Source organism: Lucilia sericata, unplaced genomic scaffold (assembly GCF_015586225.1).
Source record: "Lucilia sericata isolate MDLA Ls3-8-SP2 unplaced genomic scaffold, ASM1558622v1 Contig000022F_arrow, whole genome shotgun sequence".
NCBI classification, from domain to species: Eukaryota; Metazoa; Arthropoda; class Insecta; order Diptera; family Calliphoridae; genus Lucilia; species Lucilia sericata.
Genome location: NW_023994060.1, coordinates 318,105 through 342,579, shown reverse-complemented (window position 1 = coordinate 342,579; position 24,475 = coordinate 318,105). Strand labels below are relative to the sequence as shown.

The 24,475-nt window shown below is 27.6% G+C and overlaps 3 protein-coding genes across 8 annotated transcripts in view; 1 reads left to right on the top strand and 2 right to left on the bottom strand.

Annotated features, from left to right (window-relative positions):
- Positions 1–10,414, bottom strand: part of LOC119608974 (venom carboxylesterase-6) — a 36,520-nt gene extending 26,106 nt beyond the window's left edge. For 2 of the 6 annotated variants that reach the window (XM_037963676.1, XM_037963685.1), the window contains exon 1: positions 10,067–10,378. The gene's annotated coding sequence lies outside the window, so the exon portion shown is untranslated. Of the gene's footprint in view, positions 1–10,066 lie in introns of all 6 variants that reach the window. The other 4 variants (XM_037963645.1, XM_037963660.1, XM_037963637.1 and 1 more) reach the window with 4 other exon arrangements.
- Positions 10,415–18,543: 8,129 nt separating this feature from the next.
- On the bottom strand, positions 18,544–23,568 carry LOC119609033 (palmitoyltransferase ZDHHC16). The gene is made up of 7 exons (XM_037963710.1): positions 23,397–23,568; positions 23,183–23,330; positions 22,886–23,077; positions 22,703–22,820; positions 19,390–19,601; positions 18,982–19,319; positions 18,544–18,918 (listed from the first exon to the last, which is right to left on the bottom strand). Exons 1-7 carry the CDS (start codon positions 23,441–23,443, stop codon positions 18,810–18,812), a joined length of 1,164 nt encoding a protein of 387 aa, XP_037819638.1. The 5' UTR covers positions 23,444–23,568; the 3' UTR covers positions 18,544–18,809.
- On the top strand, positions 22,286–22,701 carry LOC119609041. Its single transcript, XM_037963720.1, has 2 exons — positions 22,286–22,366; positions 22,425–22,701. Exons 1-2 carry the CDS (start codon positions 22,361–22,363, stop codon positions 22,668–22,670), a joined length of 252 nt encoding a protein of 83 aa, XP_037819648.1. The 5' UTR covers positions 22,286–22,360; the 3' UTR covers positions 22,671–22,701.
- Positions 23,569–24,475: the final 907 nt, after the last annotated feature.

Genomic DNA, 24,475 nt, shown 5'->3' with positions numbered 1-24,475 from the left:
TGCTCTGCTAAATATAGAAAGTATTAAAGCTATTGTCAAAATAATATTTTAAATAAAATTTTTCGAAAATGTTATTTTATCACCCACAAATGTTTTCAATTTTTGCAAACATAATACTATCTCATTAACTCTTTATAAATTCAAATTTTTCCTAAACCGTTAATTGCTTATTTTTTTTTTTGCATTAATTTGCTTTTCGTTAACAGTTATATTATACCGGCCGCCTCCTCAAAATGTTAATTTTAACATAAATACATAATCGTTATATTGTCTAACAAAACAATAACAAAAAACAAAACTCTAAAATAAATACAAAACTTTAGCATGCATATTAAAAAAGATACTAATAAATTAAGTATATTTAACAAAACACTCTGTATTTTTCAATCATAATTAATATTTATGCATATTTAACTACAAATTTTGGCGTTTTGTTACCAACACACTAGACCAATAACCTACTTCGTCTACTACCGGTAGTAGACTGACTTTTAAATGCGTTTAAATAATTTTGTTTTACAACAACAATTATAGCACTCAGCCTCTCTAAACAGATGATGGTAATAATAATTCGAAAATCATAAAAAATCAAGTGGTCAGACTGGATTTATTTTTTTTGCTTTTATTTTTGTTCAATACAACTGCGTTTCTCATAATAACAATGCCAGGAGAAAAAAACACTTGCACTTTTTAATGAAAGTAAATGTATTGTTTGTTGTAATTGTTGCTGTTGTTGTCTCACATAATAGGGTGTTATATTGTGTTGAACTTTTTTTCTGGTTGTATTTGATAATGACGTAGTTGTGACGTTTTGTTATTAAATAGTACCGGTTTTAAAAGAAATTTTACAACTACTGTTAAATTACATTACTGTATGTTAATCCTTTCTTTAAACACTGGACAACAGAGACATTTCACAGACCGACAAAATTTGACACAATTCATGACTCAGGAACTAATGTATACTTTTCTAAAGAATTAAGATTTTTTCTTTATTTCGGTGTATGGATTAAAAAGTTGTTGCAATTCGTTATTACAAAATACTCTTGTATTCCCGGCCACTGACGCACAGTGGTATAGGAAAAAAAAAAGAGGGAAATAATTCGGTAACTTCTAAACGGTTAATCCTATTTTAATGAAATTTGGTATGCACAAAGAGGAGGTGTTGTCGAGTTTAGGTTTTGAATTTGGATCTTATAGGCCAACCAGGGGCCCGGCGGGGGGTCCTCAAATTAGGACACCTCGGCTATGTTAAATTTTTAAAACGATCCTATTTCTTCATTTGAGTTCCGATTTAAAAAAAATTTCGTATATAGAATCTCCTCATTGAGCACTACATACGTCGTAGCAGTAAATTATCTCTTATAGTTTAGGAGATATTCGCATTTGAAAATTATTTTTTTTTTATTCGCTTAATTAGGGAAAACACAACATCTTTTAGAAGTTGACCCAGCACTATTATTTTCATCCATAAGGTTAACTCTTAAATTTGTTACATATGTATATGGATGAAAATAATAGTGCTAGGTAAATTTTCTAAAAGATGTTGAGTTTTCCCTAATTAATTTGTCACTTAAAAAACATTAGGTAGGCATGTTATATATCAATGGAAAGGTAATTTTGTCTATTTTTCAAAACTTTATATAATTTTTGAAAATTAAAAAATTCGCGGAATACTTTAAAAAAAAAAAATAAAAAATGTTTTTTATTCAGTTTTTGTGAAGATACAAATTTTTCAAATTGCAATAAAAATTTTATTTATGAATATTTTTTGATGAAATTTTACAGTTAGGTAGATTTACTCAAAATTCAAAATTAAATAAAAATTTTGAATTTTCTTATTAGAAATCCCGGAATTCCCAAAAAAGTTTTAAAAAATCCCAAAAATGGGATTTTTTGGTTTTTTGCCTATTATATCCATACCAGGGGCGGGGTTATCGAAACCCGTTACAAAATGATTAAGAACATATTGGGTCATATAAAACAGGTCACTATAATTTGATATCGACTATGCGATTTGAGAATTTTTGCTCAAAATTAAATTTTCCATAAAAAATAGGGTTTTTTTTGGATGGACCTGGTCCCCTCGGTATCAAAAATGTTTAAGCTTTGTTTCATTTATCGTATTTTATGTAAAGTCAGCTCCCCAAAAAGTATACATTTTATATACATCTTCTTAGAAACTTTTTAGATAACTTAAAAAGAAAAAGATACTTTTTTCCCAAAAAAATGACAAAAAATCGCCTTTTTTTTATTTTTTTAAATTAAAATGCCTATAAATTTGGACTCAGTCATGATTTTTACATAATTCTTTCACTGCTTGATATATAAACTTGTTGTTAAGCGAATAAAAAAAAATTGCGAAAAATCGGGAATATTTGGACCCGCTATTATCAAAAAACTAAAGTAAGGACGGTAAAAATTTTTAAATTTTAATTTTCAAATGCGAATATCTCCTAAACTATAAGAGATAATTACTGCTAATCGGAACTCAAATGAAGAAATAGGATCGTTTTAAAAATTTAACATAGCCGAGGTGTCCTAATTTGAGGACCCCCCGCCGGGCCCCTGGTTGGCCTATAAGGTCCAAATTCAAAATCTAAACTCGACAACACCTCCTCTTTGTGCATACCAAATTTCATCAAAATCGGATTAACCGTTTAGAAGTTACCGAATTATTTCCCTCTTTTTTTTTTCTATACCACTGTGTGACGGAAATTTTGTTTTCACATGTTTTAGGTCTGACTGACTTGCTTAATTTTCAATACTAAACATTTCTGGTAACGAGTTATAGCAGATTCCGTGGTCAAGTAAAACTTATCGTATTATCTGTTTAAGATCATGTAAATTTCGATATTGAGGCATTTTTTTAATACACGTGTGTTTTCATCAACTGGACGATATTATGTCATATTATTTGTTCATATTTATTCAATATTTTAGATGATGTATGTTGTTTTTATAACAGGAAATAAAATGTATTCCATTAACAAGTTAATGTCTTAAGTATTTTGTTTTTAAGTTGATTTTACCAAAAACATAGAATGATTCTATGTATTTTTAACCATGTCGGTCTTTTTAAGTATTTGTTATATATTTTCTAATCACTGAAAAAACTGGTATTTAGTCTGAAAACTATTTTTAGAAAAGTACGGAAGAATTTTAGAGAAAATAACTTAAACTTCCTATATTACTAAAAATGTAAAATATAAAATTATATTTTCAAAACAAGTTAATATTTTAAATTATTTAGCCATCAACAATTTTTTTCGTTACAAAAGTTCATTCACTCACGAATGACGTAATTAGACCCCCGATTAGCAGTCGATGTATAATAATTATATATATATATATATATATTTTTTTTGTAAATTAATAAAATTAAAAGATATCTGCAAAAACTTAAAAAACTCTCAAAATATTAAATATGAAATTGAAAACAGTTGGAACAGTTCCAATAATTTCAAATTTACCCTTATAAAGAGAAAGTATTAAGTCTATGTACTTTCATTTAAAACTTCATTTTTATACCATACACCACTTTAGTGGCACCTTAAAGTATATATACTAATCAGCTCAGAATAATTTTCTGAATCGATTAAGCCATGTCCGTCCATGTAAACCTTGTAATCAAACTACAGGTCACAATTTTCAATATAATTTGATGAAATTTGACACTAACGTTCCCAAGGACGAAGCCTATTGAAAATAATACAACCGTACCCTCCAAATAGGGCTTTTAAGCCCATAATTATGTTAAATGTTCTAGTATATCTAACAAAATCGGTACAATATAGTTTTGTGCAAGTCTGAATGTTACTGGTGATTCTGCTTGTCGTTGTTCTTATGACATCACTTGTACCCAAGCAGCATGTACGCTGAACTCCCTGTTGTAGTTTGAAATTACACTTTTTGTCCAAAGAAGTCAACCCGATTATTGAGGCACAAGCTAGAATTAGTCTAATTACACTTTTATAAAACCAATGTGTCAATGTAGGACTAAAACCCCATTTCATGCCTATAGTTCTCCAACCTATCGCAAAGCACCGATATGCCTTTTTGATCCTATCCTCTATGTGGTGTCTCCATATTAATTTTCGGTGAAGGGTACACTCTGTCTGTTACCGTTATCTTCTTGCCCAGAAAACAGGGTTCAGTATACTTAGAAATTGTTGTCTTTCTTGTGAAAAGACAGATGCTTAAAGACCAAATTAATAATTGTTTATCTGTTTCACAAAATATTAACATAATTTCAATAAAGTAAAAAGTAACATTAAGAGCCAATCTTTAGGTTAAAGATTAGCGATTAAATTAAAATTAAACCTCGAAAGTTGTTTTTGAGTACTCAATTAGTTAATTTTGTTTGCAAGTTTAAGCGCCCAATGGAGGTGGTTTAATCTTAAGCATGAAATGGAAAAATGTAAACAGCTAATACAAAAAAATTAATACAATTTTTATAAATATAAACATTAAAATGTTATATTTATTGGTTAGTATAAATTACGGACACTTCAAAATACATTTTTTGTTTTAAATTTGAATTTTCATTAATTTTCATATTAAATTTAAATTGTCTTCTTCTTTTTTAAACATGCATTGTTTTGATAACAAATAGTGACGTTTCCTATTGTTTTGTATGGCAACACTGCGAAGTTTAATCTTGTACTCAAAAACATCAAATGGGATTAACATCGGATTAAATTTATTTTTAAATTAACTAATCTGATTATTAATTGGCATTTGATTGCCAATTCAAAAACCGGTCTAAAATATTATTCGAATAATCGACAAAAATTTTTCGAATTATTCTTTATTCTAAATTGGAAATTTTTTATTCGTTCGAAGAAAAACAAATTTTTTCCACGATTAATCGAATAATTTTTATTCGAATAAGGATATTGTCATAATGACCCCCCGTATAACTCCTCTTTTATAAAATCTTTTTTTTTGTCAATAAATTGTTAAAATATTTCGGAATTAAGGCTTAAAAGCTTTATTATTAAAAATAAACCACATTTTTTGACATACTATTCACTGGTGTATTCATATGGTCGGCCAGGCCCCACTATACATTCTTACTTGTCTAAAACTATCATTAAATAACTTTACTCTTTGCCCTCGTATTGTTTGTAATTTTTTTATGATTTTAGTTAAACATTTTTATTAGACCTTTTTTAGTTTGACCTGAGATCAACATTAAAAAAAGTAAAAGTTGTGATATTTTGTTATGTCACAAATTTCTTATCTTCAAACTTAAATGGAAAAGTAAAAAAAAAAAATATTATTATTCTGTTAGGCGGGAAAATAATAAAAAACTATTTTCATAAATACAAATTTATTCCTGCTTGAATTTAATTTTACTTCCTTTTAATGTTTAACCTTGATCTTTTATTACAATTTGATCTCAATTAATAATTTTATGAAATTTCTGTTTGTTAATTTACGGCCAGTTTGTTACTTAAGTCTTTTGTTCTGTAATTAAATTTATTACTGCAATAGCGAAGTAAACTTAACACAACAAATTCCCATAATATAAAACATTATTGATTTGAGTTATACAAAAAAAAAAAAAAACGCGCAAAAGACGACAGACATATAAACAATACCGGTTCAAATTTTCACCACTGACCAACTGACTAAATTTTAAAAAAAATATAACAATTTAAAACAGTTTACGAGCTGTAAATGATTATGCAAGTTCATCATCACTGCAGTCACCTAAATTATTGGAAAAAAAAAAACAAATAAATGAATACAAGAAATATTACTTTTAACAAGTGGCAAACAACAAGTTAAAGTGGGTGTTAAAGAAAGTTTTTACAGTTATTTGAATTTCCGAAAATATTCCATATTGTATGTTAAATAGATTAGTTTAGGATGTCTATGAATATAATCACCCCTATTCTGCATTTCGATTACGTTTACGCATTCAGTTACGCTACGATCGAAAAAAGGTATTCCAATAAAAAACTGAATCGCAAGAAAAAGAAGAAGCAATTCATTTTGGTTTAAATGCTTTACGAATGTGTGTATTCTGCGTTACGATCGTACCTACGTTTTTGCAAGTTGTTGTGGCGGAAAGTCGAATCGAAATGCATAATACAAAAGTTGCCAAATGTAGAAAATTTCGATTCGAATTGAAATGCAGAATAGGGGCGAATATGTTTTAAAGAATTTTGAATTGTTCAAAAACAAAAAAAGACATTTTATCTTGATTTTGCTAAAAGTTTCGGTACCTCATTTTACGCCCATGTTTTGAAAATGTGTCGAATTTTAGAGATTCTTTAAATCTTTAAAATACATATTATTTTTATTAGCAATTTCAAATTATCCTTCTGGATATTGATGAATAATGAAACCACCTTAATCGTCCAGTTTTGAAGATTAAAATTAATAATCTCAAACCGTGAACACACTTTACTAAACTGAAGAAAGATGAAAGATGATAAAAAATGCAATAACAACAAAAACAAATAACAATTCATTGTTTACATATACATACACACTCACTCAACAACAATAACGATAAAAGTCAACAAAATAACGATAAATAAAGAAAGTGAAAAAGCACCATCGAGTAAAATCAATAACCAAAAGGCAAAAACTAAAGAGGTGATCGCAGCAAAATTTCTCGGGAGATAAAAGAGATGTATATTAAACAATACATACTTATTTACACTCATACATAATTATTATGTAACAAGATCATTTATATACAAGTTTATTGTTAAATCATTTTATTTATTTTGATCACAACAATAATATTTAACGCTCTCGATTTACATTTTTTTCCTTTAACGGAACTAAATAATCTCATTAAGTTTTTTGGAAAAAAATGATTTAATCTCTTTTAAAAATTGCATACTTTGAAGAGCAACAAGTGAACAAGTTTTTAATAAAAATTCATTAATGTGTCATGACTTTTATCTTTTTTTTTTTTTTTGTTTAATTTTAGAGACGTTAAAACATTTTACATTGCTGAAATGTTTTAAATTGTTTCATAATTGTTAATGCATGTTTATGACTTTTTTGTTGTATTTTTTTAGGGGGGCTTTGTGTGCATTGATTTGTTTTTATTAAATTATATGTATATTTTATTACAAATTCAGAAATAACTAAATATAAAATAAAACAAAATAATCAATTAATAATCAATCATTAACTATTCACAATCTGTAAAATATTGCAGTAAAAAATGTCTTTCCGTGTCTTATACATTAGAGTGCTTCAGAAAAATGAAGTTGCGAATATTGCCCGCCCCCTCTAGAATTGTTCTTTGGGTTCTTAAACTAGGTCTTGCAAAAAATTAGGCTGATAGGATAATGTTAACAAATACCGCAACGGCGCTGAAATTTTGAGATGCATTTACAAGAGGAAAAACAAACTTTTGTCAGTTTTTGCAAAAATGTTGCCATTTTGCACTTTATTGTAAAAGAATTGTAATGTACACAGAATAAGGGTACAAAATTTGTTCTATAAACCTTTGATAAATGTTTATGAATAAGGCAGTAAGCATTTAAGAAAGATATAAAACACAAAAATTGGTTTAAAAATTTAAAAGTTTTGCAAATTTCACAGGCCATTTACTTGTCTTGCAGCACTTGAATGCGAAATGTGATATTTTGGGATATATTAAAAAAAAAAACATTTTTTAAACAATATGAAATAGATATTTGTCGCAATTTTTATGAATGTCAAAAAATTCCGTTATGTATAAATTCATACAATTTATGAACTTAAAAAAAAGAAACTTCGTGGCAACATAGACGTTTTTGTCTATAGCCAAGCGGCACTTCTTTCACTAAACTCTTATAATACCACTTCTCTATTAGTCAGACAATGCATGAAAGATCATTCAAGGCTGTGTCGCCTGTCTAACATTACCCTTGTTTAGGTCCCTGTGCATACACTGAAGGAAAAATAAATATACACGCCTGGTACCAAATTAACACCAAATTTTTCAATAACAACTTTTAGACAACGGATGTTCATAAAATTTAAATTGCGACAACGAATTGTTGCAATGTTGACAACGTTGCGTGGTCAACATTAGATGTTCTTGTATATACTTGACAACGAATGTTATTGAAAAATTTGATGTCAATTTGGTAACAGGCGTGTATACTATTTTTTCCCTCTGTGTAGAGATTATCATAGAAATGGACAGACAGTTGAGCTAGCCAGGTCTACTCTGGATATTGCCGTTTTAGTAGCAACTTCGTTAGGTTTTATTAAAAGCAGTTTCCTCAAATTCTTTCTTCGAAAGGCCACACGTAAAGGGGCCAAGTTATTGTGGCCTTCTTTCAATAACGCACAAGACACCTTATAACCCGCAATAGGCGGTATACATCGAGGTTGATTGCAGTAATAACAGGACACTGTACATGCAAGTCGGCTTAGGCTCCCTTTTAATGAATACTGTCGCATATGCAAATACAGGAAAAGGAAAAGAAGGTCTTCCATTTTCTCTGTGAATGCTCTGCTCTAGCCGCTAAATGAAACAGTTTCTTTATTAGTTACTTCATATCCAACCTTGGTGAGCTATTTGGGTCTAAACTTAATGACATCCTGAGACCTAATGCTATACAATACTACATCTGATGAGTGGAGTGATTTTGACAAAACGGAGTCCCTTCGACTCTACTTGACTGTTCGCGCATTGAACTACCACGATAACCAACTAACCAATGAACTTTCGATTTATATTATTTATTACAAAATTCATTCCAGTTATGTATTTTGTTTTAGTTGTAGAAGGAATTGTATATTCGTATATCCTTTATGAAGAACATTCTTACATTAAAAAGTTGCAGCGATGTCCTTAAAAAAATAATTCCAAAGTCAAAATTCCAATCTGTAGAATGCCAATTCTATTACAATATTATGTTTAAATATGTAAGAATGTAGTCGGGCAAGGCCGAACAAATGATACCCTTCACTAGTGACTATGTTAAAAATTTGGATTATTTGTTTAATAAAGCATTCATTTTGGGTTTTACCTTAATTCAGAAATATTTTAACAATTTGTTGAAAAAGAGACATTTTTTAAAAGAGGTTATATTTGGGGCAAGGGGTTAAAATGGGCATATCCTTATAAATTTTGGTAGAGGGATTTACGTTTAAATTAAAGTTAATTATGTATAATTTCATCGTGATATTACAAAACATAAAACTATGTTTTGCCGATTTTTGGAGAGATACAAGAACATTTAACATATTTAAGAGCTTAAAAGTCCAAATCGGGAGGTACGGTTGTATGGGGACTAGGCGAAATAATGTACTGATTTTAACCATATTTAATACGCTTAGGTCAAAAGAATAGATGTGCCAAATTTCATCAAATTATATTAAAAATTTCGACACAGATGGACGGACAGACATAGCTAAATCGACTCAGAAAGTGATTCTGAGCCGATTTGTGGATATAGGACCAATATTTTTGGGGGGTTAAAAATATCAGCACAAACAGTGACGTATTGTATACTGACTGAGTGGGTGGTCATCTAGTTACGGCAACAAGTCCTTAATTTTAAAATTAAAAATGTATTAAAATATAAATGGATAAATTAAAGTAACTACAAGAAACCAAAAAAGTATAGCAATTTAATTAGTCTTTGAATAACACAATTGACATAGTTTAAATACTTGGCTTCAGTTTCAGAAATTTCAAAAATACTAATACCGTACTTATAAAAGTTCATTTCAAAAATTGCATAAAATAAACCTTAATAAATCGTACCTACATACATACATGTATCATCAGCTTAATGAGACATGTAAAATTGTTAAAATAAACAAAAATGTTTAAAACTTGCTTACGTATATGCAATTGTATTGAAAAAAAAACTAAAGCAAACAAAACAATGATAAAAATAGAAACACACGTTAACTGTCAAAATTATAAATTAATCTCTTGTTCAATGACAACAATTAGTAATTTGAGATTTGCTGCAAAACTTTTGGATGTTGTAACGAACAAGAAATTCAAAACAAATAAAATTTTACACTTATTTTTGTGTATTTTATTTATTAAATAAATTTCTTTTGAAATGAAATATGATCTTACGCAAATTTTATTTTATTTCTTCACAAATATTAAAAAAAAATATTTTTTTATTTTTAAAATCGAACATACACTTTTTTCAATTTGATTTTTTTCTTTAATTAAACTTTTAACATTATACACATACACTTTGTAAGCTGTAGCCACAATAACAACAAGATCATTTAATAACAAGTTCAAGTTTGTAGCTTAAGTCTTTCGTTTTACTTTAACTCTACGTTTGTTTTGGTATTTTTTATTATTTTACAAATATTTTCGTTATTTTTTATTTATTTATAAATATTTTTAATAACATTTTTCGCGTACGTTGTTTTATGTTTGACTGTCAACATGATACTGAGGCTGTGCAGCCGTTTGTTTAAGCGGTAAATTGCTATTTTTCTCGCTATTTTTACAGTTGTTGGTCTTTTTAGTTGAATATTTGTATGTGTGTGTGTGTTTTATTTATTTTTGCGTTAAAGTAAATCATTAACAAACAAATAACTTTATAAATATGTATTTAAAAAAATGTAAATTATTTGTATATTCATTGCTATCGCTTGCATACATTTCACACAAAAAATCCTACCAATAGAAGCACATACCAATATTAGACAAAATGTGTTTTTTTTTTAATTTTTTCAATCACTTTTACGCATGCGGTTTGTAAGTGTTTTACAGTGGTGCGTTGGGAAAAAACTTGAATTTTTCCACATTAAGCCTTCTTTTGAAACTCGAAAGTCTCTGTTGTTATTGTCTAGAAATATGAAATTAAGCATGTAGAGCCGGAGTAAATGAGTACCTATAAAAGGGGACTTTTTGGTAAATTTTGGTTAATCAAACGGCAATTGTTTGAGTTTTCTTAACATTGAACCTAGAAACAAGAAATTAAGCATGTAGGGCCTAGAGTAAGTGAGTACCTATAAAAGGGGACATTTTGGTAATTTTTCGTTCTTTAAAAAGATACTTTTTCAATTTTATATAATAATGAACCTAGCAAATTAAGCATGTTTAAGCAGGGCCCGGAGTTAATGAGAACTTATAAAAATGGCCATTTTGGTACTTTTCCGTTCTTCAAAATGTACTTTTTTAATTTTCTATAATAGTGAACTAAAACCCGGAGTTAATGACAACTTATAAAAAGCGACATTAGTACTTTTCCCTTTTTCAAAAGGTACTTTTAGAATTTTCTATAATGTTGAACCTAGAAACATAAGATTAAGCATGTAGGGCCGGGAGTAAATGGGAACTAGTGCTGTTAAAGTATTGAGTAGTGGGTATCGAGTATCGAGTATTTGCCCTATTTTGTGGGTACTCAATACTAAAAAGTAGTTACTCAATACTTTCAAACTTGTATATGGACTTAACTTATTTAAATTTAACGGCTATGATGTGAAAAAATACAGCTCTACAACTAATACAGATCATATCATTATTAGAAATGCAACTCTTAGCAATATCAAATCAATCTAAAAATAATTTAAAAACTGCAATAATAGTTAAAAAGTTACAAATATTTATTGATGTCTGGTTTAACTTTTCTTAAAAAAAAGGAAAAATTTCTCGTTTTTAATTTAAAATAAAACCGTTAAAAGTATCGAGTAGTATTGAGTACCCAAACGAAAAGTATTGAGTAGTATTGAGTAATCAAAAGTAGTAGAATATTACAGCACTAATGGGAACATATCTTTTTGTTACTTTTCCATGCTTCAGAAGTTACTTTTTGAATTTTCTATAATATTAAACCTAGAAACATAAAATTAAACAATCAGAGGAAACTCTCTTTTGATACTTTTTCGTTCTTCAACTGGTACTTTTTGGTTTTTATCCAATATTGAACCTAGAAACATACATATAATCAGACATATGTATGTATATCCTAATGGAATTAAAATCTATAAGAGTGATTTTTTGGTACTTTTTGTACTTCAACTGGTACTTTTTGAATCTATTATGATATTGAACCTTAAAAACGCAAAATTAAACACTCAGCATACTGATTGAATCAAAATTTATAAAAGGCGAGTTTCTGGTACGTTTTCGTCATTAAAGTAGTATTTTTTTGATTTTATGATTTATTGAACCTAGAATCATACATATAGTACTCTGATGATATGAAAATTTATAACAGTAAACTTTTAGGTACTTCTTCGTTCTTCAATTGGTACTTTTTTAATATTAAAGCAAGAACCTTATAAACGTGCAGTGCCCTGATTGAATGAAAATTTATAAAAGGGGATTTTCTGGTACTTTTTCGTTTTACAATAATAAAAGAAATAAAATTCACATAAAGGTGAAGGGTATATAGGATTCGGCACAGCCGAATATAGAACTCTTACTCGTTTAAGGCAGTGTTATTTTATTTATGCTTATATACAATAATCTTAGTTGTGCGTATTTCTGAAGAGATCGGAAGGTATGGGGACCGATTTTATCCATCTTCATTAGGCTTCGTCCTTGGACCGAAAATCGTGTATGGCCCAAATTTCATCAAAGTATCTGTTTAACTGCAAATCCAGCCGGACAGACGGGCGGACATGTCTTAATCGATACCAAAAGTAGTTCTGAGTCAATCAGTGGGTGTAAGACCAATATTTTGTATAAAAATCTAAACACAGTTATAACGATGAATATGACATTCTGTTTCAAAAAGTATACTAAAAATCTTAACCAAGTTTAAAAACAATATTATTCTTATTGTGCTAGGTCAGGTCAGGGTTTCAAAATATACATGATATTAATTTGCAAGGCAACAATGTTTAAACAAATTCAAGCTTTAAATTATTTGCATAAACAATTCGTTTACCATTTATTGCTTCATTTCTTGTATTTTAACAATATTTAATTATAATTTTATATTAAATTTGTTAAAAAGAAGCTTTGATTCTTTAACAATTCAAATTATTTACTAATAGAGCCACTGTGCTTAATATTTGCCACTTGCCCTGTTTGCGGTTTTTAAAAAAATGTAACCGCGTTGGAAGCAATGTAAATAAAAAAGTAATAACAACAAAATGGACAAAAAATTTAACAATGTAGTCATCAATATTTCAAACTACTATTTAGACAATAGTGTTATATTCATGTACAAAAGGTGTTAGATTTATAAATGTTTGTGTTTTGATTGACGCTGTCATACTTTACATTAAATTCCCATGAATTAAATTAATTTCTTTTTTTATAAATCTAAAAAGACAAACATTAAGTTGTTTGTATGTCTGTTTTAATAAGTAATTAAGAATTCTAATTGACTTATTTAACTTTTAGGCAATTTTTTTTTATCGAAAGTATTCTTGTTAATCTAATCGTTAGATTTGTTTTTTGTTTGTATCTTGTTTTGTGACCTTTTTTGCTCCATTTAACACTATTTATACGAGTTCATATCTTTTTTTTTATTAGCCATTATATTTGTTTTTTGTAGCTTTAAATTTGTTTATTTGTATACATACGTTTGTTTATGTGTAATTATTGCCATTTCTATGCGTTTTTGTTGGCTTCATGTGTGTTTTGGCTTATTTTAATATGACAAGTACAAATAAATTGTAAATTGTCATGGTTAGTTTTGTTATTATTTTTATTTTCACAAAATTTTGATTTAGATCAAGGATTTAATTTCTCATGATTTTTTTTTTTAGTCTCAAAAAATCATTTGGTTTAACCATAAAGTAGTCTTCTAAATATCTAGATTGTGAGCCCCTCAGAAACCAAATAATAATATTAAAACAGTTACAATTAACTCATAAACATATTTATTTTATTAATAAATATTAAAGTAGACTTACAAAAACAATTATTACTTAGTTATATTTAAAACTTATGTTGTTTTAACATTCACTAACTATTTTTTTTTAACTTGAAACCTCAATTAAAAATGTTAGTTTTTATACTAAAAAAAATTGAGTTATTATATTATTAAACATTTCCATATGTAGACGACCAAGGATGTAAATTAATAGCTTAGTTTTTCATTAAACTAATTGCTTTTGTCTGCTTAAAGTTATAAAAATAATATAATTTTATAAGTACAAACTTGAAAAATTTATTTTTTTATAAAATCTGTTGAAGTTATAGTATATAGTGAAGTTATAGTAGTACTAAGGTTAGATTGCAAAGAAAATTTCGAAAAAATCCCTCCTATCCTTTAACATTTTCAATACACAGAAAAAAATAATTCATATTTGGAATGAATTTTGAAATGAATTAAATGAATCGAACATGACTTTTTTTTCCCAAACCATTTTCATTCAGAATATTAAAAGTTCATAAAATGTATGTATGAATTTGTACATGAAAGATTTTTTGTTTTTTTTGTTCATTTTCTTTGATTTTCATTAAAAATGCAATAAATAAATAACCGTTACCTATTAATATCTTCCATTTTTTAGAAAATAATCACATATTAGCGAATTTTTATGATAAATAAATAAAAATGCTGGAAAACAAAATATGAAATAAAAAAACCAGCATATAGCTAAACATCCATTCTTCAGAAAATGTTGCATGTTACGCGCATATTTCATTTTTTTCAATCTAAAAATTAAATCTAAAAAAGAAATAAAAAATTTTCTAAAGAAAATTTCAAACATTTTTTAACAAACAGAAAAATATAAAGAAAATTTTTAATATTTTAAGTCAAGGCTTCTAGATTATGTTTAAAAATAAAAAAATTCATACATTTTAGGAACTTATTCTTAAATATTATTAACTTTAGTCAATGAAAGCAGTTCATAATATTTATGCTGAAACTTTTTTCTGTGTAGAAAAATTAACGTAACTGTAAAATTTCTTTGAATATATTGATATACATATGTACATACGTAGTTATTTAGGAAAAATTTTACAATTTGATCTAGAATGATTTCAAAGAAAACCACTTCAGATTCTTGAATAGCATCAGTGGAACTAGGGATTTTTCCATTATTTCAGGAAATCGTTCTTTAGAAAATTATTATGATTCTTAAGTAATTCCAAGGAGTTTTCTGAAAAATGAACTAAAACATTAATATTAATTTAACAAATTTTGGACAAAGAACAGCACACTAAGGTATGTTCTCTAAAGCTCACTTGGGAAGTTCTAGAGACTCCCTCGAACAAAAATTATTGATTAAAGAACTAGTTTCCGAAGTTTTCCATAAAACGGGGATTATCTTCATAATGCTTCAACAGAAACAACTGCGAAGGAAACATTTTCAAATAAAAATCAAATCTTTACCAGTGTCTCCGTTAAGACGCGCAACAGGCCCGTTGGAGGACTAGGTGTATTTCTACAGATCTGATGTAACATACATCCTCATTTCAAACTAGTTTACACGGGTCAACAAATACCACTAAAGGATTGAGCAGCTCTGTATCCGAATATGGCCTCAGTTTATCCATCACATCTGGTTTTCCTGATATCGTTTAAAAAACCGTTTTAGCCATATGTATTTTAGACGTTATAACAGCGCTAACAAAACTTTATTTATAAAAACTTTAAAATAAAGTTTTTAAGCACTTCTTTCTTCGAGATATCTTAACATTAAAGAAACTACTATAATTCCCCATATTATTTTTATTTTACGGCAAAAACTTCAAAGTATATCTCAGCAAAATTTAAACATATGTATAAGTTTCTCATAAAATAATAGTTTTTATAAATTTACTGCTGTTCTAAGTTTTGGGTTAAGATATATCGAAGAAGGCCGAAAATATAACATCTTTGTTTTAATATCGACAGATTGGACTTTAGAACGACATACAAAATTTTATAAATAAAGGTGTTTTTTCGCTGTTATAACGTCTAAAAATTGGCCAAAAATTATTTTTTTACAAACTTTATTACACGATATCTGAGTCTAGATTTGGATTCAATGCTGCTGTGTGTTATCATATATAAATGCATAGTTCAGAATGTAGTCATAGATATTATTTCCAATGGTTTAATTTTTGTAGTTTAAATAATTTTACTTTTTAAATGTACCAAAAAATGGCTCAATTTTTATTCTATTTGGAAGAACTATTCTATTTTGTTAAGGACGAATTAAAAAGTTTTACAAAATTTACGGTTATACTTTTTAAAAGACTTAACATATGAATACATATAATAATATAGGGTATAACTGTTATACACATTTAAAATGACAATTCTGTCATATTTTTCATTACTGCTTTATGCTTAATTTTCTATCTCCTGTTATAATATTTTCTATGCATACATACTTATGCATGTATTTATTTCACATGCATAATAGAAAAATACAAAAAAAATAAAAAATAAAAACAAATTCATTATCTCTTGTTTGCTTAATTAAAATTGCTTCTCACCCGTTACTTTATGTATTTAAATCATGTACAATTTTGTTTTTATATTCTTGATTTACAAAAACATTCCTTTAGAGTTAACAAAACACATGTTTATCATAAATTTGTATATCCTTTGTATATTTTTCGAGATAATTTGAATATTAATCTTACAAATGGATATAATATTATTGTATAATTAAAATTAAGCTAAAAAATGATTTAGTATGATTTATTTATTCAAAAACATGTTTAGTTAAAGAAAATGGCTTTTGATGGAACACCCTAATGTTTTCGATTTTTTATTTGTCTAGTTTTTTATTATTACATTACATTTGTTTTGTATTTGGCATACACTAAATTCTTAATTTTCTTTTAATGATACTTTCTTAATTTTCTGAACGTCTGTTACTGTATAAAAAATATTTTCAAATATGCGTAGTTAAAAAAGAACTTTTTTTAAATACCAAATAAATAAAATAATAAAAATCCATCATAAATTTTATTTAGTAAACATCTTAACAACAGGCGATCAAACTTTTTAGCAGGAGTTTTAATTTAAAATTATTTTACATATACATTAAAATAGTGAAATTGTTTGTACATTTTTAATAAATAACAAACCAACAACAATTTTAGGCAGAAGCATAATGTAAAAAAGAACAAAAATATTTTTTTTTGTTTTTTATTACATATAACGGTTAAAAATATGAACCCTACAATAAGCAATTTTAAGTTTTTTGGTACATTTTGTTTTATAGTTTGTTTGATAAATACTACATACAGAAAGTTATTTTTTATATTTCTATTAATTGCGAAAACACATTTTCTTTCTTTTTATTAAATATATTGAAAACAAAAACAAAATTGTATTTTTCTTTTTGTTTTCAATATACTTGTAAGATAGAAAATGTTCTTACGCATTTGGAGAAACCGGCAGTAAGTAAAACTTACAACTAACTAACTTACTTACTAACTAACTAACTAACTAACTAACTAACTAACTAACTAACTAACTAACTAACTAACTAACTAACTAACTAACTAACTAACTAACTAACTAACTAACTAACTAACTAACTAACTAACTAACTAACTAACTAACTAACTAACTAACTAACTAACTAACTAACTAACTAACTAACTAACTAACTAACTAACTAACTAACTAACTAACTAACTAACTAACTAACTAACTAACTAACTAACTAACTAACTAACTAACTAATTAACTAACTAACTAACTAACTAACTAACTAAATGTATAATAAAAACTACGTAAGATGTGTAAAAACTGCATAAAAATTAATTTAAATATCAGGATATCATAAGTTTTAGTAAGCAGTTAGAATATATTTAATTTATATACATAATTCCAAGTTACCAATGGTAGGGTACAAAATAACTGTTATATATTTGTTTGCAATTGTTTTACTTTTACTTTCTGCTACTTCTTACTAAATATTCTTGGCGTTTGGTATTTTTTTAAACATTTTATACAAACTGTTACACATATTCTTCACATTTGTCTGTATAGGTTTAAGTAAAAACCAATTTAAATTAAAATACACCTTACTAAGAATGATGATAGCCTGGTATTAGGGTACTTTTTTCAATTTATTTGTACATAAAATTATGCTTGCTCGAGTAGGTAATTAAAATGTTAAACATTTCAACTTGCTATTTATCATGATAGCCTAGTAGAACAACTAAATAATTAAAACAATTGTTATTAATTTGTTTTGTTTGTTCATTCTTTTATTTTGTTTCCTGCTAATATAACTGTTCACCTAATATTAATCCCATGTTTTATTATAAATTTAAATTTCACGCACTAAAAAATAAATACAAATTATTGTTATTGCTATTAAATTCTGTTCACCTGGTGTTAAATGCAAGTTTTTCGTTTTACAATACAACTGTTATACACCATTAAAATGTTATAATTTTATTTTCTTATTCTTATTAAATTTTTTGTTCGCCTGGTAATTTCTTAACATTTTGCTTGTAATGTAAACGTACTAATAAATAAAATTACGAAAAAACACACTTTGTTGCAAATTATGTTGGCCTGGTATTTTAGTTGTATTTTAATTTTTCAGAAAAAGCACGCACAAAAAACAAACAAACACAAATAAAGAAACAAATCACAAATATAATTGAATTTTTTTTATCTATGCAAAATTTTTATTAAAATGTTAAGGGAATAAATAAGTAAGTAGTATGTATTTTTACATTTAAATAATTTTCTTTTAATGGTAATATCTAAAATTATTATACGCTTAATTAAATGCATTTAAATAAGGCTATGACTTAGAGAAAAATTTAAAACTTAATATAAGTTTTAACTTATAAATACATACAAATTTTTCTATAAATAAAAAGTTTCTAAATGGGAATGACTTTTTTTCGAATGAAATGAAATATCTACTAACATATATATATATATATATATATATATATATATATATATGTTTCGAAACATAATTTATGCCCACTCATCACTTTGAGCGGCATAGTCATGTATGGTGTGAAACCGCAAGCCATTACTTTCAGGTTTATGCCAAGATGGCAAAAGAACTGTACGCCAAAAGGTGCTGTAATATTTAAAAAATATATATTATTTAATATTTATTATTTGTTTTAAATTTATTACTTACCGCCCTCTTACTACACCCAAAAATAAACGCCAATTCTTTTCTGGTCCAAAATTATAAGGATTTATATAAATCTTATTTTGCAGAAGCAGACGTTTACGTTCCGATTGATTTATATGAGCCTCAACGCTAGTTTCACCACGTGTTATTAACTTAGCATGCCAGGAACAGAGAGTACCCAATGCTACTACTACGGCCGAACATATTATCGCCATAAACCATAATGCTCTACGTTTACTGATGTTATAAATACTATTGTCATTCATAATCACATGGGCAGGTGTTGGTAAATTATGTTGAGCTGGTAATAAAACATCATCATCGTATTCATGGAGATGACTCTATATAAAAATAAATGTAAATTAGAAATATAAAGCTTTTTATAGAATTCTTAGGAAAAGTAGTACTTACATCTGGTATTATATGACCGCTTAAATTTAATTTTACTGGTTCTCCCTCTAAAGGTTCTGTTTCCGTCCAATGCTCACCATGATCTAACCATAAATAATTGTAACCAATTTCAAAGCCAAATAAAATTAAAAATAAACAACCAATTGTTGTATAGAACATGTATAAGAAAAAGTAACGATGATTGCCAAAACCAACACAATTATTAAGCCAGGCTGCAACAAAAATAAATATGTTGGGAAATGTTTACTTGTTTTATTTAATATGTGTAATAAAATTAAAATAATAAAAAAACTGGAGAAAACTTTTTATTGTTCTGTGTACTCAATTAAAACAGCAAAAATGCATTTTAAGTATCAATATATTGTTTTAATAAAAAGGTGTGTGCATATTTGGTTAAGTATTTGTTTTGTTTAATATAGTAAAAGTTGTTATGACATTGATTACTTATTCAAATAAAGTCATTTTAAATAAATATACGGAATGCGTTTTAGCAATGGGAAAGCTAAGATTTATGTTTATCTATCTTGCAAAAACTAAACGAATTATGTAGTTCCAAAAGAATTACATTTGTCACCACTTCTGTGGAAGTGGTGTTTAATGACTTCCAAGGAAGTTAATTTAATTAGATTTAAAAAAATGGAAGATGTAATGAAATTTTTATGTGCTAAAGAATGTTCTTTTCGGGTTTTCATGTTAAATGTATATAATTGTATTAATCGTATTAAATGTTACTAGCTCCGGAAAATTAGTCTAAAAAATATACAAACTAGGGAATTTTATATAGCCAGATGGAAGTTGGCTCAGAGTTTCGTCAATTTAGGGACCACAAGTCGCCATTAATTTTATTAATTTTTAATATCTCGCTTAGCGAGATGGTGGTGGAGATGGTGGGCATGGCCAACCATATGATACCCTACACCAGTGATTATGTTAAAAACATTAATTATTTTTTTATAATTATGTATTTAATTTAATTTTTATCTTAATTCAGAATTACTTTTGTTGACAAAAAAGGAATTTTATAAAAGAGGGGTTATATGGAGGCAGGGGGTTAATATGGCCCTATCCTTATACATTTTTGGTTGAGGGATTTAGGTTAGGTTAGTTATTTATGTAGAATATCATCATGATATTAGTGTTTATAAGTGAATTTTGAGCATCAAGTTATTTTCTGAAGGGGATTTTGTATAGGGGATAGGGTCAAATAAGTGCCGATCATTACGAAAATCAGCAGTAAGACTTATATATATAACATACTTATGAGCTCAAGAGCCCTATTCGGAGGGTACGGTGGTATGGGGACTATACGAAATAATGGACCGATTTTAACTACTTTCAATAGGCTTCGTATTTGGGTCAAATTAAAGTTGCCAAATTTCATCAAATTACCTTCAAAAGTGTGAACTTTAGAGTACTCAGAAGATTTACATGGATTCACAGACGAACATAGCTAAATCGATCCAGAAAGTGAGCCGATTGGTATACTTAAAGGTGGGTGTAGGACGACCAATATTTTTGGGTGTTACAAACATCAGCACAAACGCATAATGCCCACTATAGTGGCGTAGGGTATAAATAGAATTTAAAGTAAAAACAAGAAAAATACCCTACAACAGTTAACCAATTTATTGATGAAAAACTAATTTTGTAAATAAGGCTTTATTTCGGAGCTTAGTGTGCGTTACAAACATCAGCACAAACCTAATATCACAAAGTATATACTTTGTGCCAATATACCCTCCCCATTAATGTAAGAAGATACAGTTTTAATTTAATTTTCATCAAGTTTGGCAACCGAGGTGAATACCTATTCAATAAGTTATTATTGTAGTTTCGATAACTACATTTGAAGATACGGGTGTTTTTGGAATGAACTCTACAGTATTTTTTATAGTGGTCACTTTTATAATACTGTATGAATGTTTAATTAACAATAAACTGATTTTTGACAGATGCCTTGCGTTATTATGAATTGATCTTCATAAATTTGGTATAGAGATTAGAGTTAATTTAAAACTTATTTATGTCGAATTTACAGATATTAATAAGTTTATTATAAATTTTAAAAACTTAGATCGTGTTCCAGAAGGACGTTTGTATAGAGGCCAGGTGAAATCGTCGGCTGATATTCCCCATTTTCACTACCAAACAAATTTCATCAACATAAATTTTATCCCTCTAACAAATGAGGGATAAATGTTTTAAACTGACGGACATAGCTAGATTATCTTAGAACGGACTAGTCATTCCAGTTTTATTAATGTTTAGTAGTTATTGCAAAAATTTTAACATATAAACAGGCAATTTAAAAACTGTTAACTATAATGATAATAGCGGTAATATTTCGGTATTGAAACTGGTACGATTCTGTTATTGATTCCCTATTGATACCATTATGATAAAAATATTGGTACCGTTATGATAATGATATTGTACCAATATAAAGGTAAACGATATTTGAATACCGGTATTTATGCCGACTTCTTTCAGTATTAGTATTAAAAACGGTATCGGTTGCCAATTTGTTTTTTAACCTACATTTTTTAGGGCTTGTAAAAAAATATGTATATGATGCGGAACTGCTGGAAATTAAAAAAATCACTTTTAGCCGTTTTACAAGTAAACAACTTTTTAAAGAATAAACTACACTAAGAAATTTCAAAAATTATAATCTAGCCTACAAAACAATACCTTGGGTTGATTGTTTGTATTCAAGGTTAACCAGAAAACATATTGTGTACTGTAGTCGCTATAAAAGGGCTTGTTTAAAAAATAAAGGAAGATAAAAAGAAAAAGAATATTTTTAAACTTGAACTTGAATTGTTGCCTCAATACAAGGTAGTTGAAACATTTTAAAGGACTGGTATAAAAGTTCACTAAACAAGATTTCTAGGATCATTTAGTGTTGCACCATAAACAAGAAAACGTGTGGAATTTTTAACAGAAATTGAAATCTTAATATATAATAAGAATGAAGGCGTGTATAATCGGTATATTAAAAAATACCCTAATATTAATTCTACTTCTAATTTCAGATGTTTATCTTATTCATGATGCTGCTGGGATATGCTATAGCAGCCAGTGTTTTGGTGCCTTTAACAACTGTGGTACGTACGCCCGAAGATGATACGGCTGTTGTGGAAAGTTCTCGTGTTAGGGGCAATTTCGCTTATAGCACTGTTGAGGGTCATGCTTATAAAACTATAACACCTATACTAGGCCACATTGTGGCACCAGACTACTTGCAACCAATTAATTATGTTTATGTACACAATTCATAATTCAAATTAATAAAATATTTATAGAAACTTACGGCAATGGTGATCCATTTTTAGTATACATTTATTACATACAGAACAATGGTGAGTACGCGGTGGTTTGGGTGTAATGCATTTTTTGCAAACGGCTACTGCTTCGTTTAATGAAATGCCCTAGTAAAGAGGATAATAATTTTGTGAAAAATTTTAAGAAGTTGTTGATGTATTGCGGAACTTACTTCTGGAGGTTCTCCTGCCGGTGTTATTACCGCCATAACATAATGAAAAACAACATTGATAAGCAACCAGTTTCCCACTATTAATAGAAAAACAGTGGCTAATTGACTTTTTTCCCACCAAAATGGCAATCCTATCCAATAGGCAATACTAACAACAGCTGTGGTTAACAAGGCTACACCAACTACAAAAAACTGAAAAAATAAAATAATCAGTTAAATTTTTAAAGCAAAATATTAGTCATTTTCTAAATAGTTTGATAAGCAGCTACTTAAATCTCCTTAAGAAAATTTACTTACCGGCCCTAATAAATGTGTGTAGTTATCAACAATCCAAAAAACTGGTTCCATACAAACATCGGTTGCATAGGACGCATTCATGTGATGATTGTAAGTCAAGGAACGCCAACATAATTGCATATAAGACCATCTCAATTGAAAAAAATTACTAAAGAAATAAACAAAATTAATTAGTTTATGTAGAATGCTTGTTTTTCAATAATATTTAACATACACTAGGTTTTTAGAAAGTTTAGGTAATTTCCAATTAATGCGTCCCATATTACACTAAATTAGTTAGAATATAATTAAAAAGTCTTTTTTTCTATTATAAATTAATATTAATAAATTTAAGCACACATTTTATTCTAAAAAAATGATTTTACCGACAATGAAAACAATTCTGATCAGCTGCTCATGCAGCTGTTTTATTCACCATGTTATAGTGGGGAAAATGGTGTATTTAAATATGGAGTTGTCAACTATTAGTATAAATTTATAAAAAATCGTTAAATTTAATTATATGTGCCTGTGTTCTTTAACTTTCGAATAGATGCAAAATTTAAAAAATGTTAATAGTTTTGTTTAAAACAAGGGGAACGCGTATTCCCAGTTTTATTTTTAATGTGTTCAGTTTTTAAATTATTTGAATCATATTACTAAAAAGTTGAAGGGGCTTTAATTTGATTTCATTTATTTTAAAGCTATAATTTCGTTAAGTTTAAGACTTTTTATTTCAATTCTAAAACGATCTCGTTGAAAAAACGAAATCTACCTGGTTATAATTTTTTTCGATTTTGTTTGACATTACAGAAATGTTTTTAAATACATATTAGGTAAAAAAAATTTTCATAAATAGCATACGAAGATTAATTTCAATTTCGCTTATTATTCTTGATCACACGACATTCGAAAAATAATTGAAATTCTAGTCTAGTATGAACGTAATGGAACAGCAGCAAACTACATATTAGTTATACAAATTTACACACATCTTGTGAATAGGATTCTTGATATACTAATACACTGGTTTCTCGGTTTAACGAATACTCAGTTTAGCGAAATCGGTAAAATTAAATTCGGAATACCTCTTAACGGTAATTATCAGGGTTGGGGGGTAATGACTACATTTTACAATTACTTGTAATTGTAATTGAAGTTTTGACAATTACAATTCTTTGTAATTGAAGTTTTGCCAATTACAATTACTTGTAATTTTAATTGAAGAATTTCTAATTACAATTACTTGTAATTGTGAATTTTGTTCCTTATAATTACATGTAATTTGTAATTAGTAATACCTTAATGACAATT

Excerpts from the sequence above, each read along its gene's own strand:
- LOC119609033 (XM_037963710.1), bottom strand. The coding sequence starts at position 23,443 with ATGGGACGCATTAATTGGAAATTACCTAAACTTTCTAAAAACCTAGT. Across the intron at positions 22,821-22,885 it reads CGGCAGGAGAACCTCCAGAA|GGCATTTCATTAAACGAAGC; the intron begins GTAAGTTCCGCA and ends CCTCTTTACTAG. Across the intron at positions 19,602-22,702 it reads AAAAATGGATCACCATTGCC|CCTGGCTTAATAATTGTGTT; the intron begins GTAAGTTTCTAT and ends TTTTTGTTGCAG.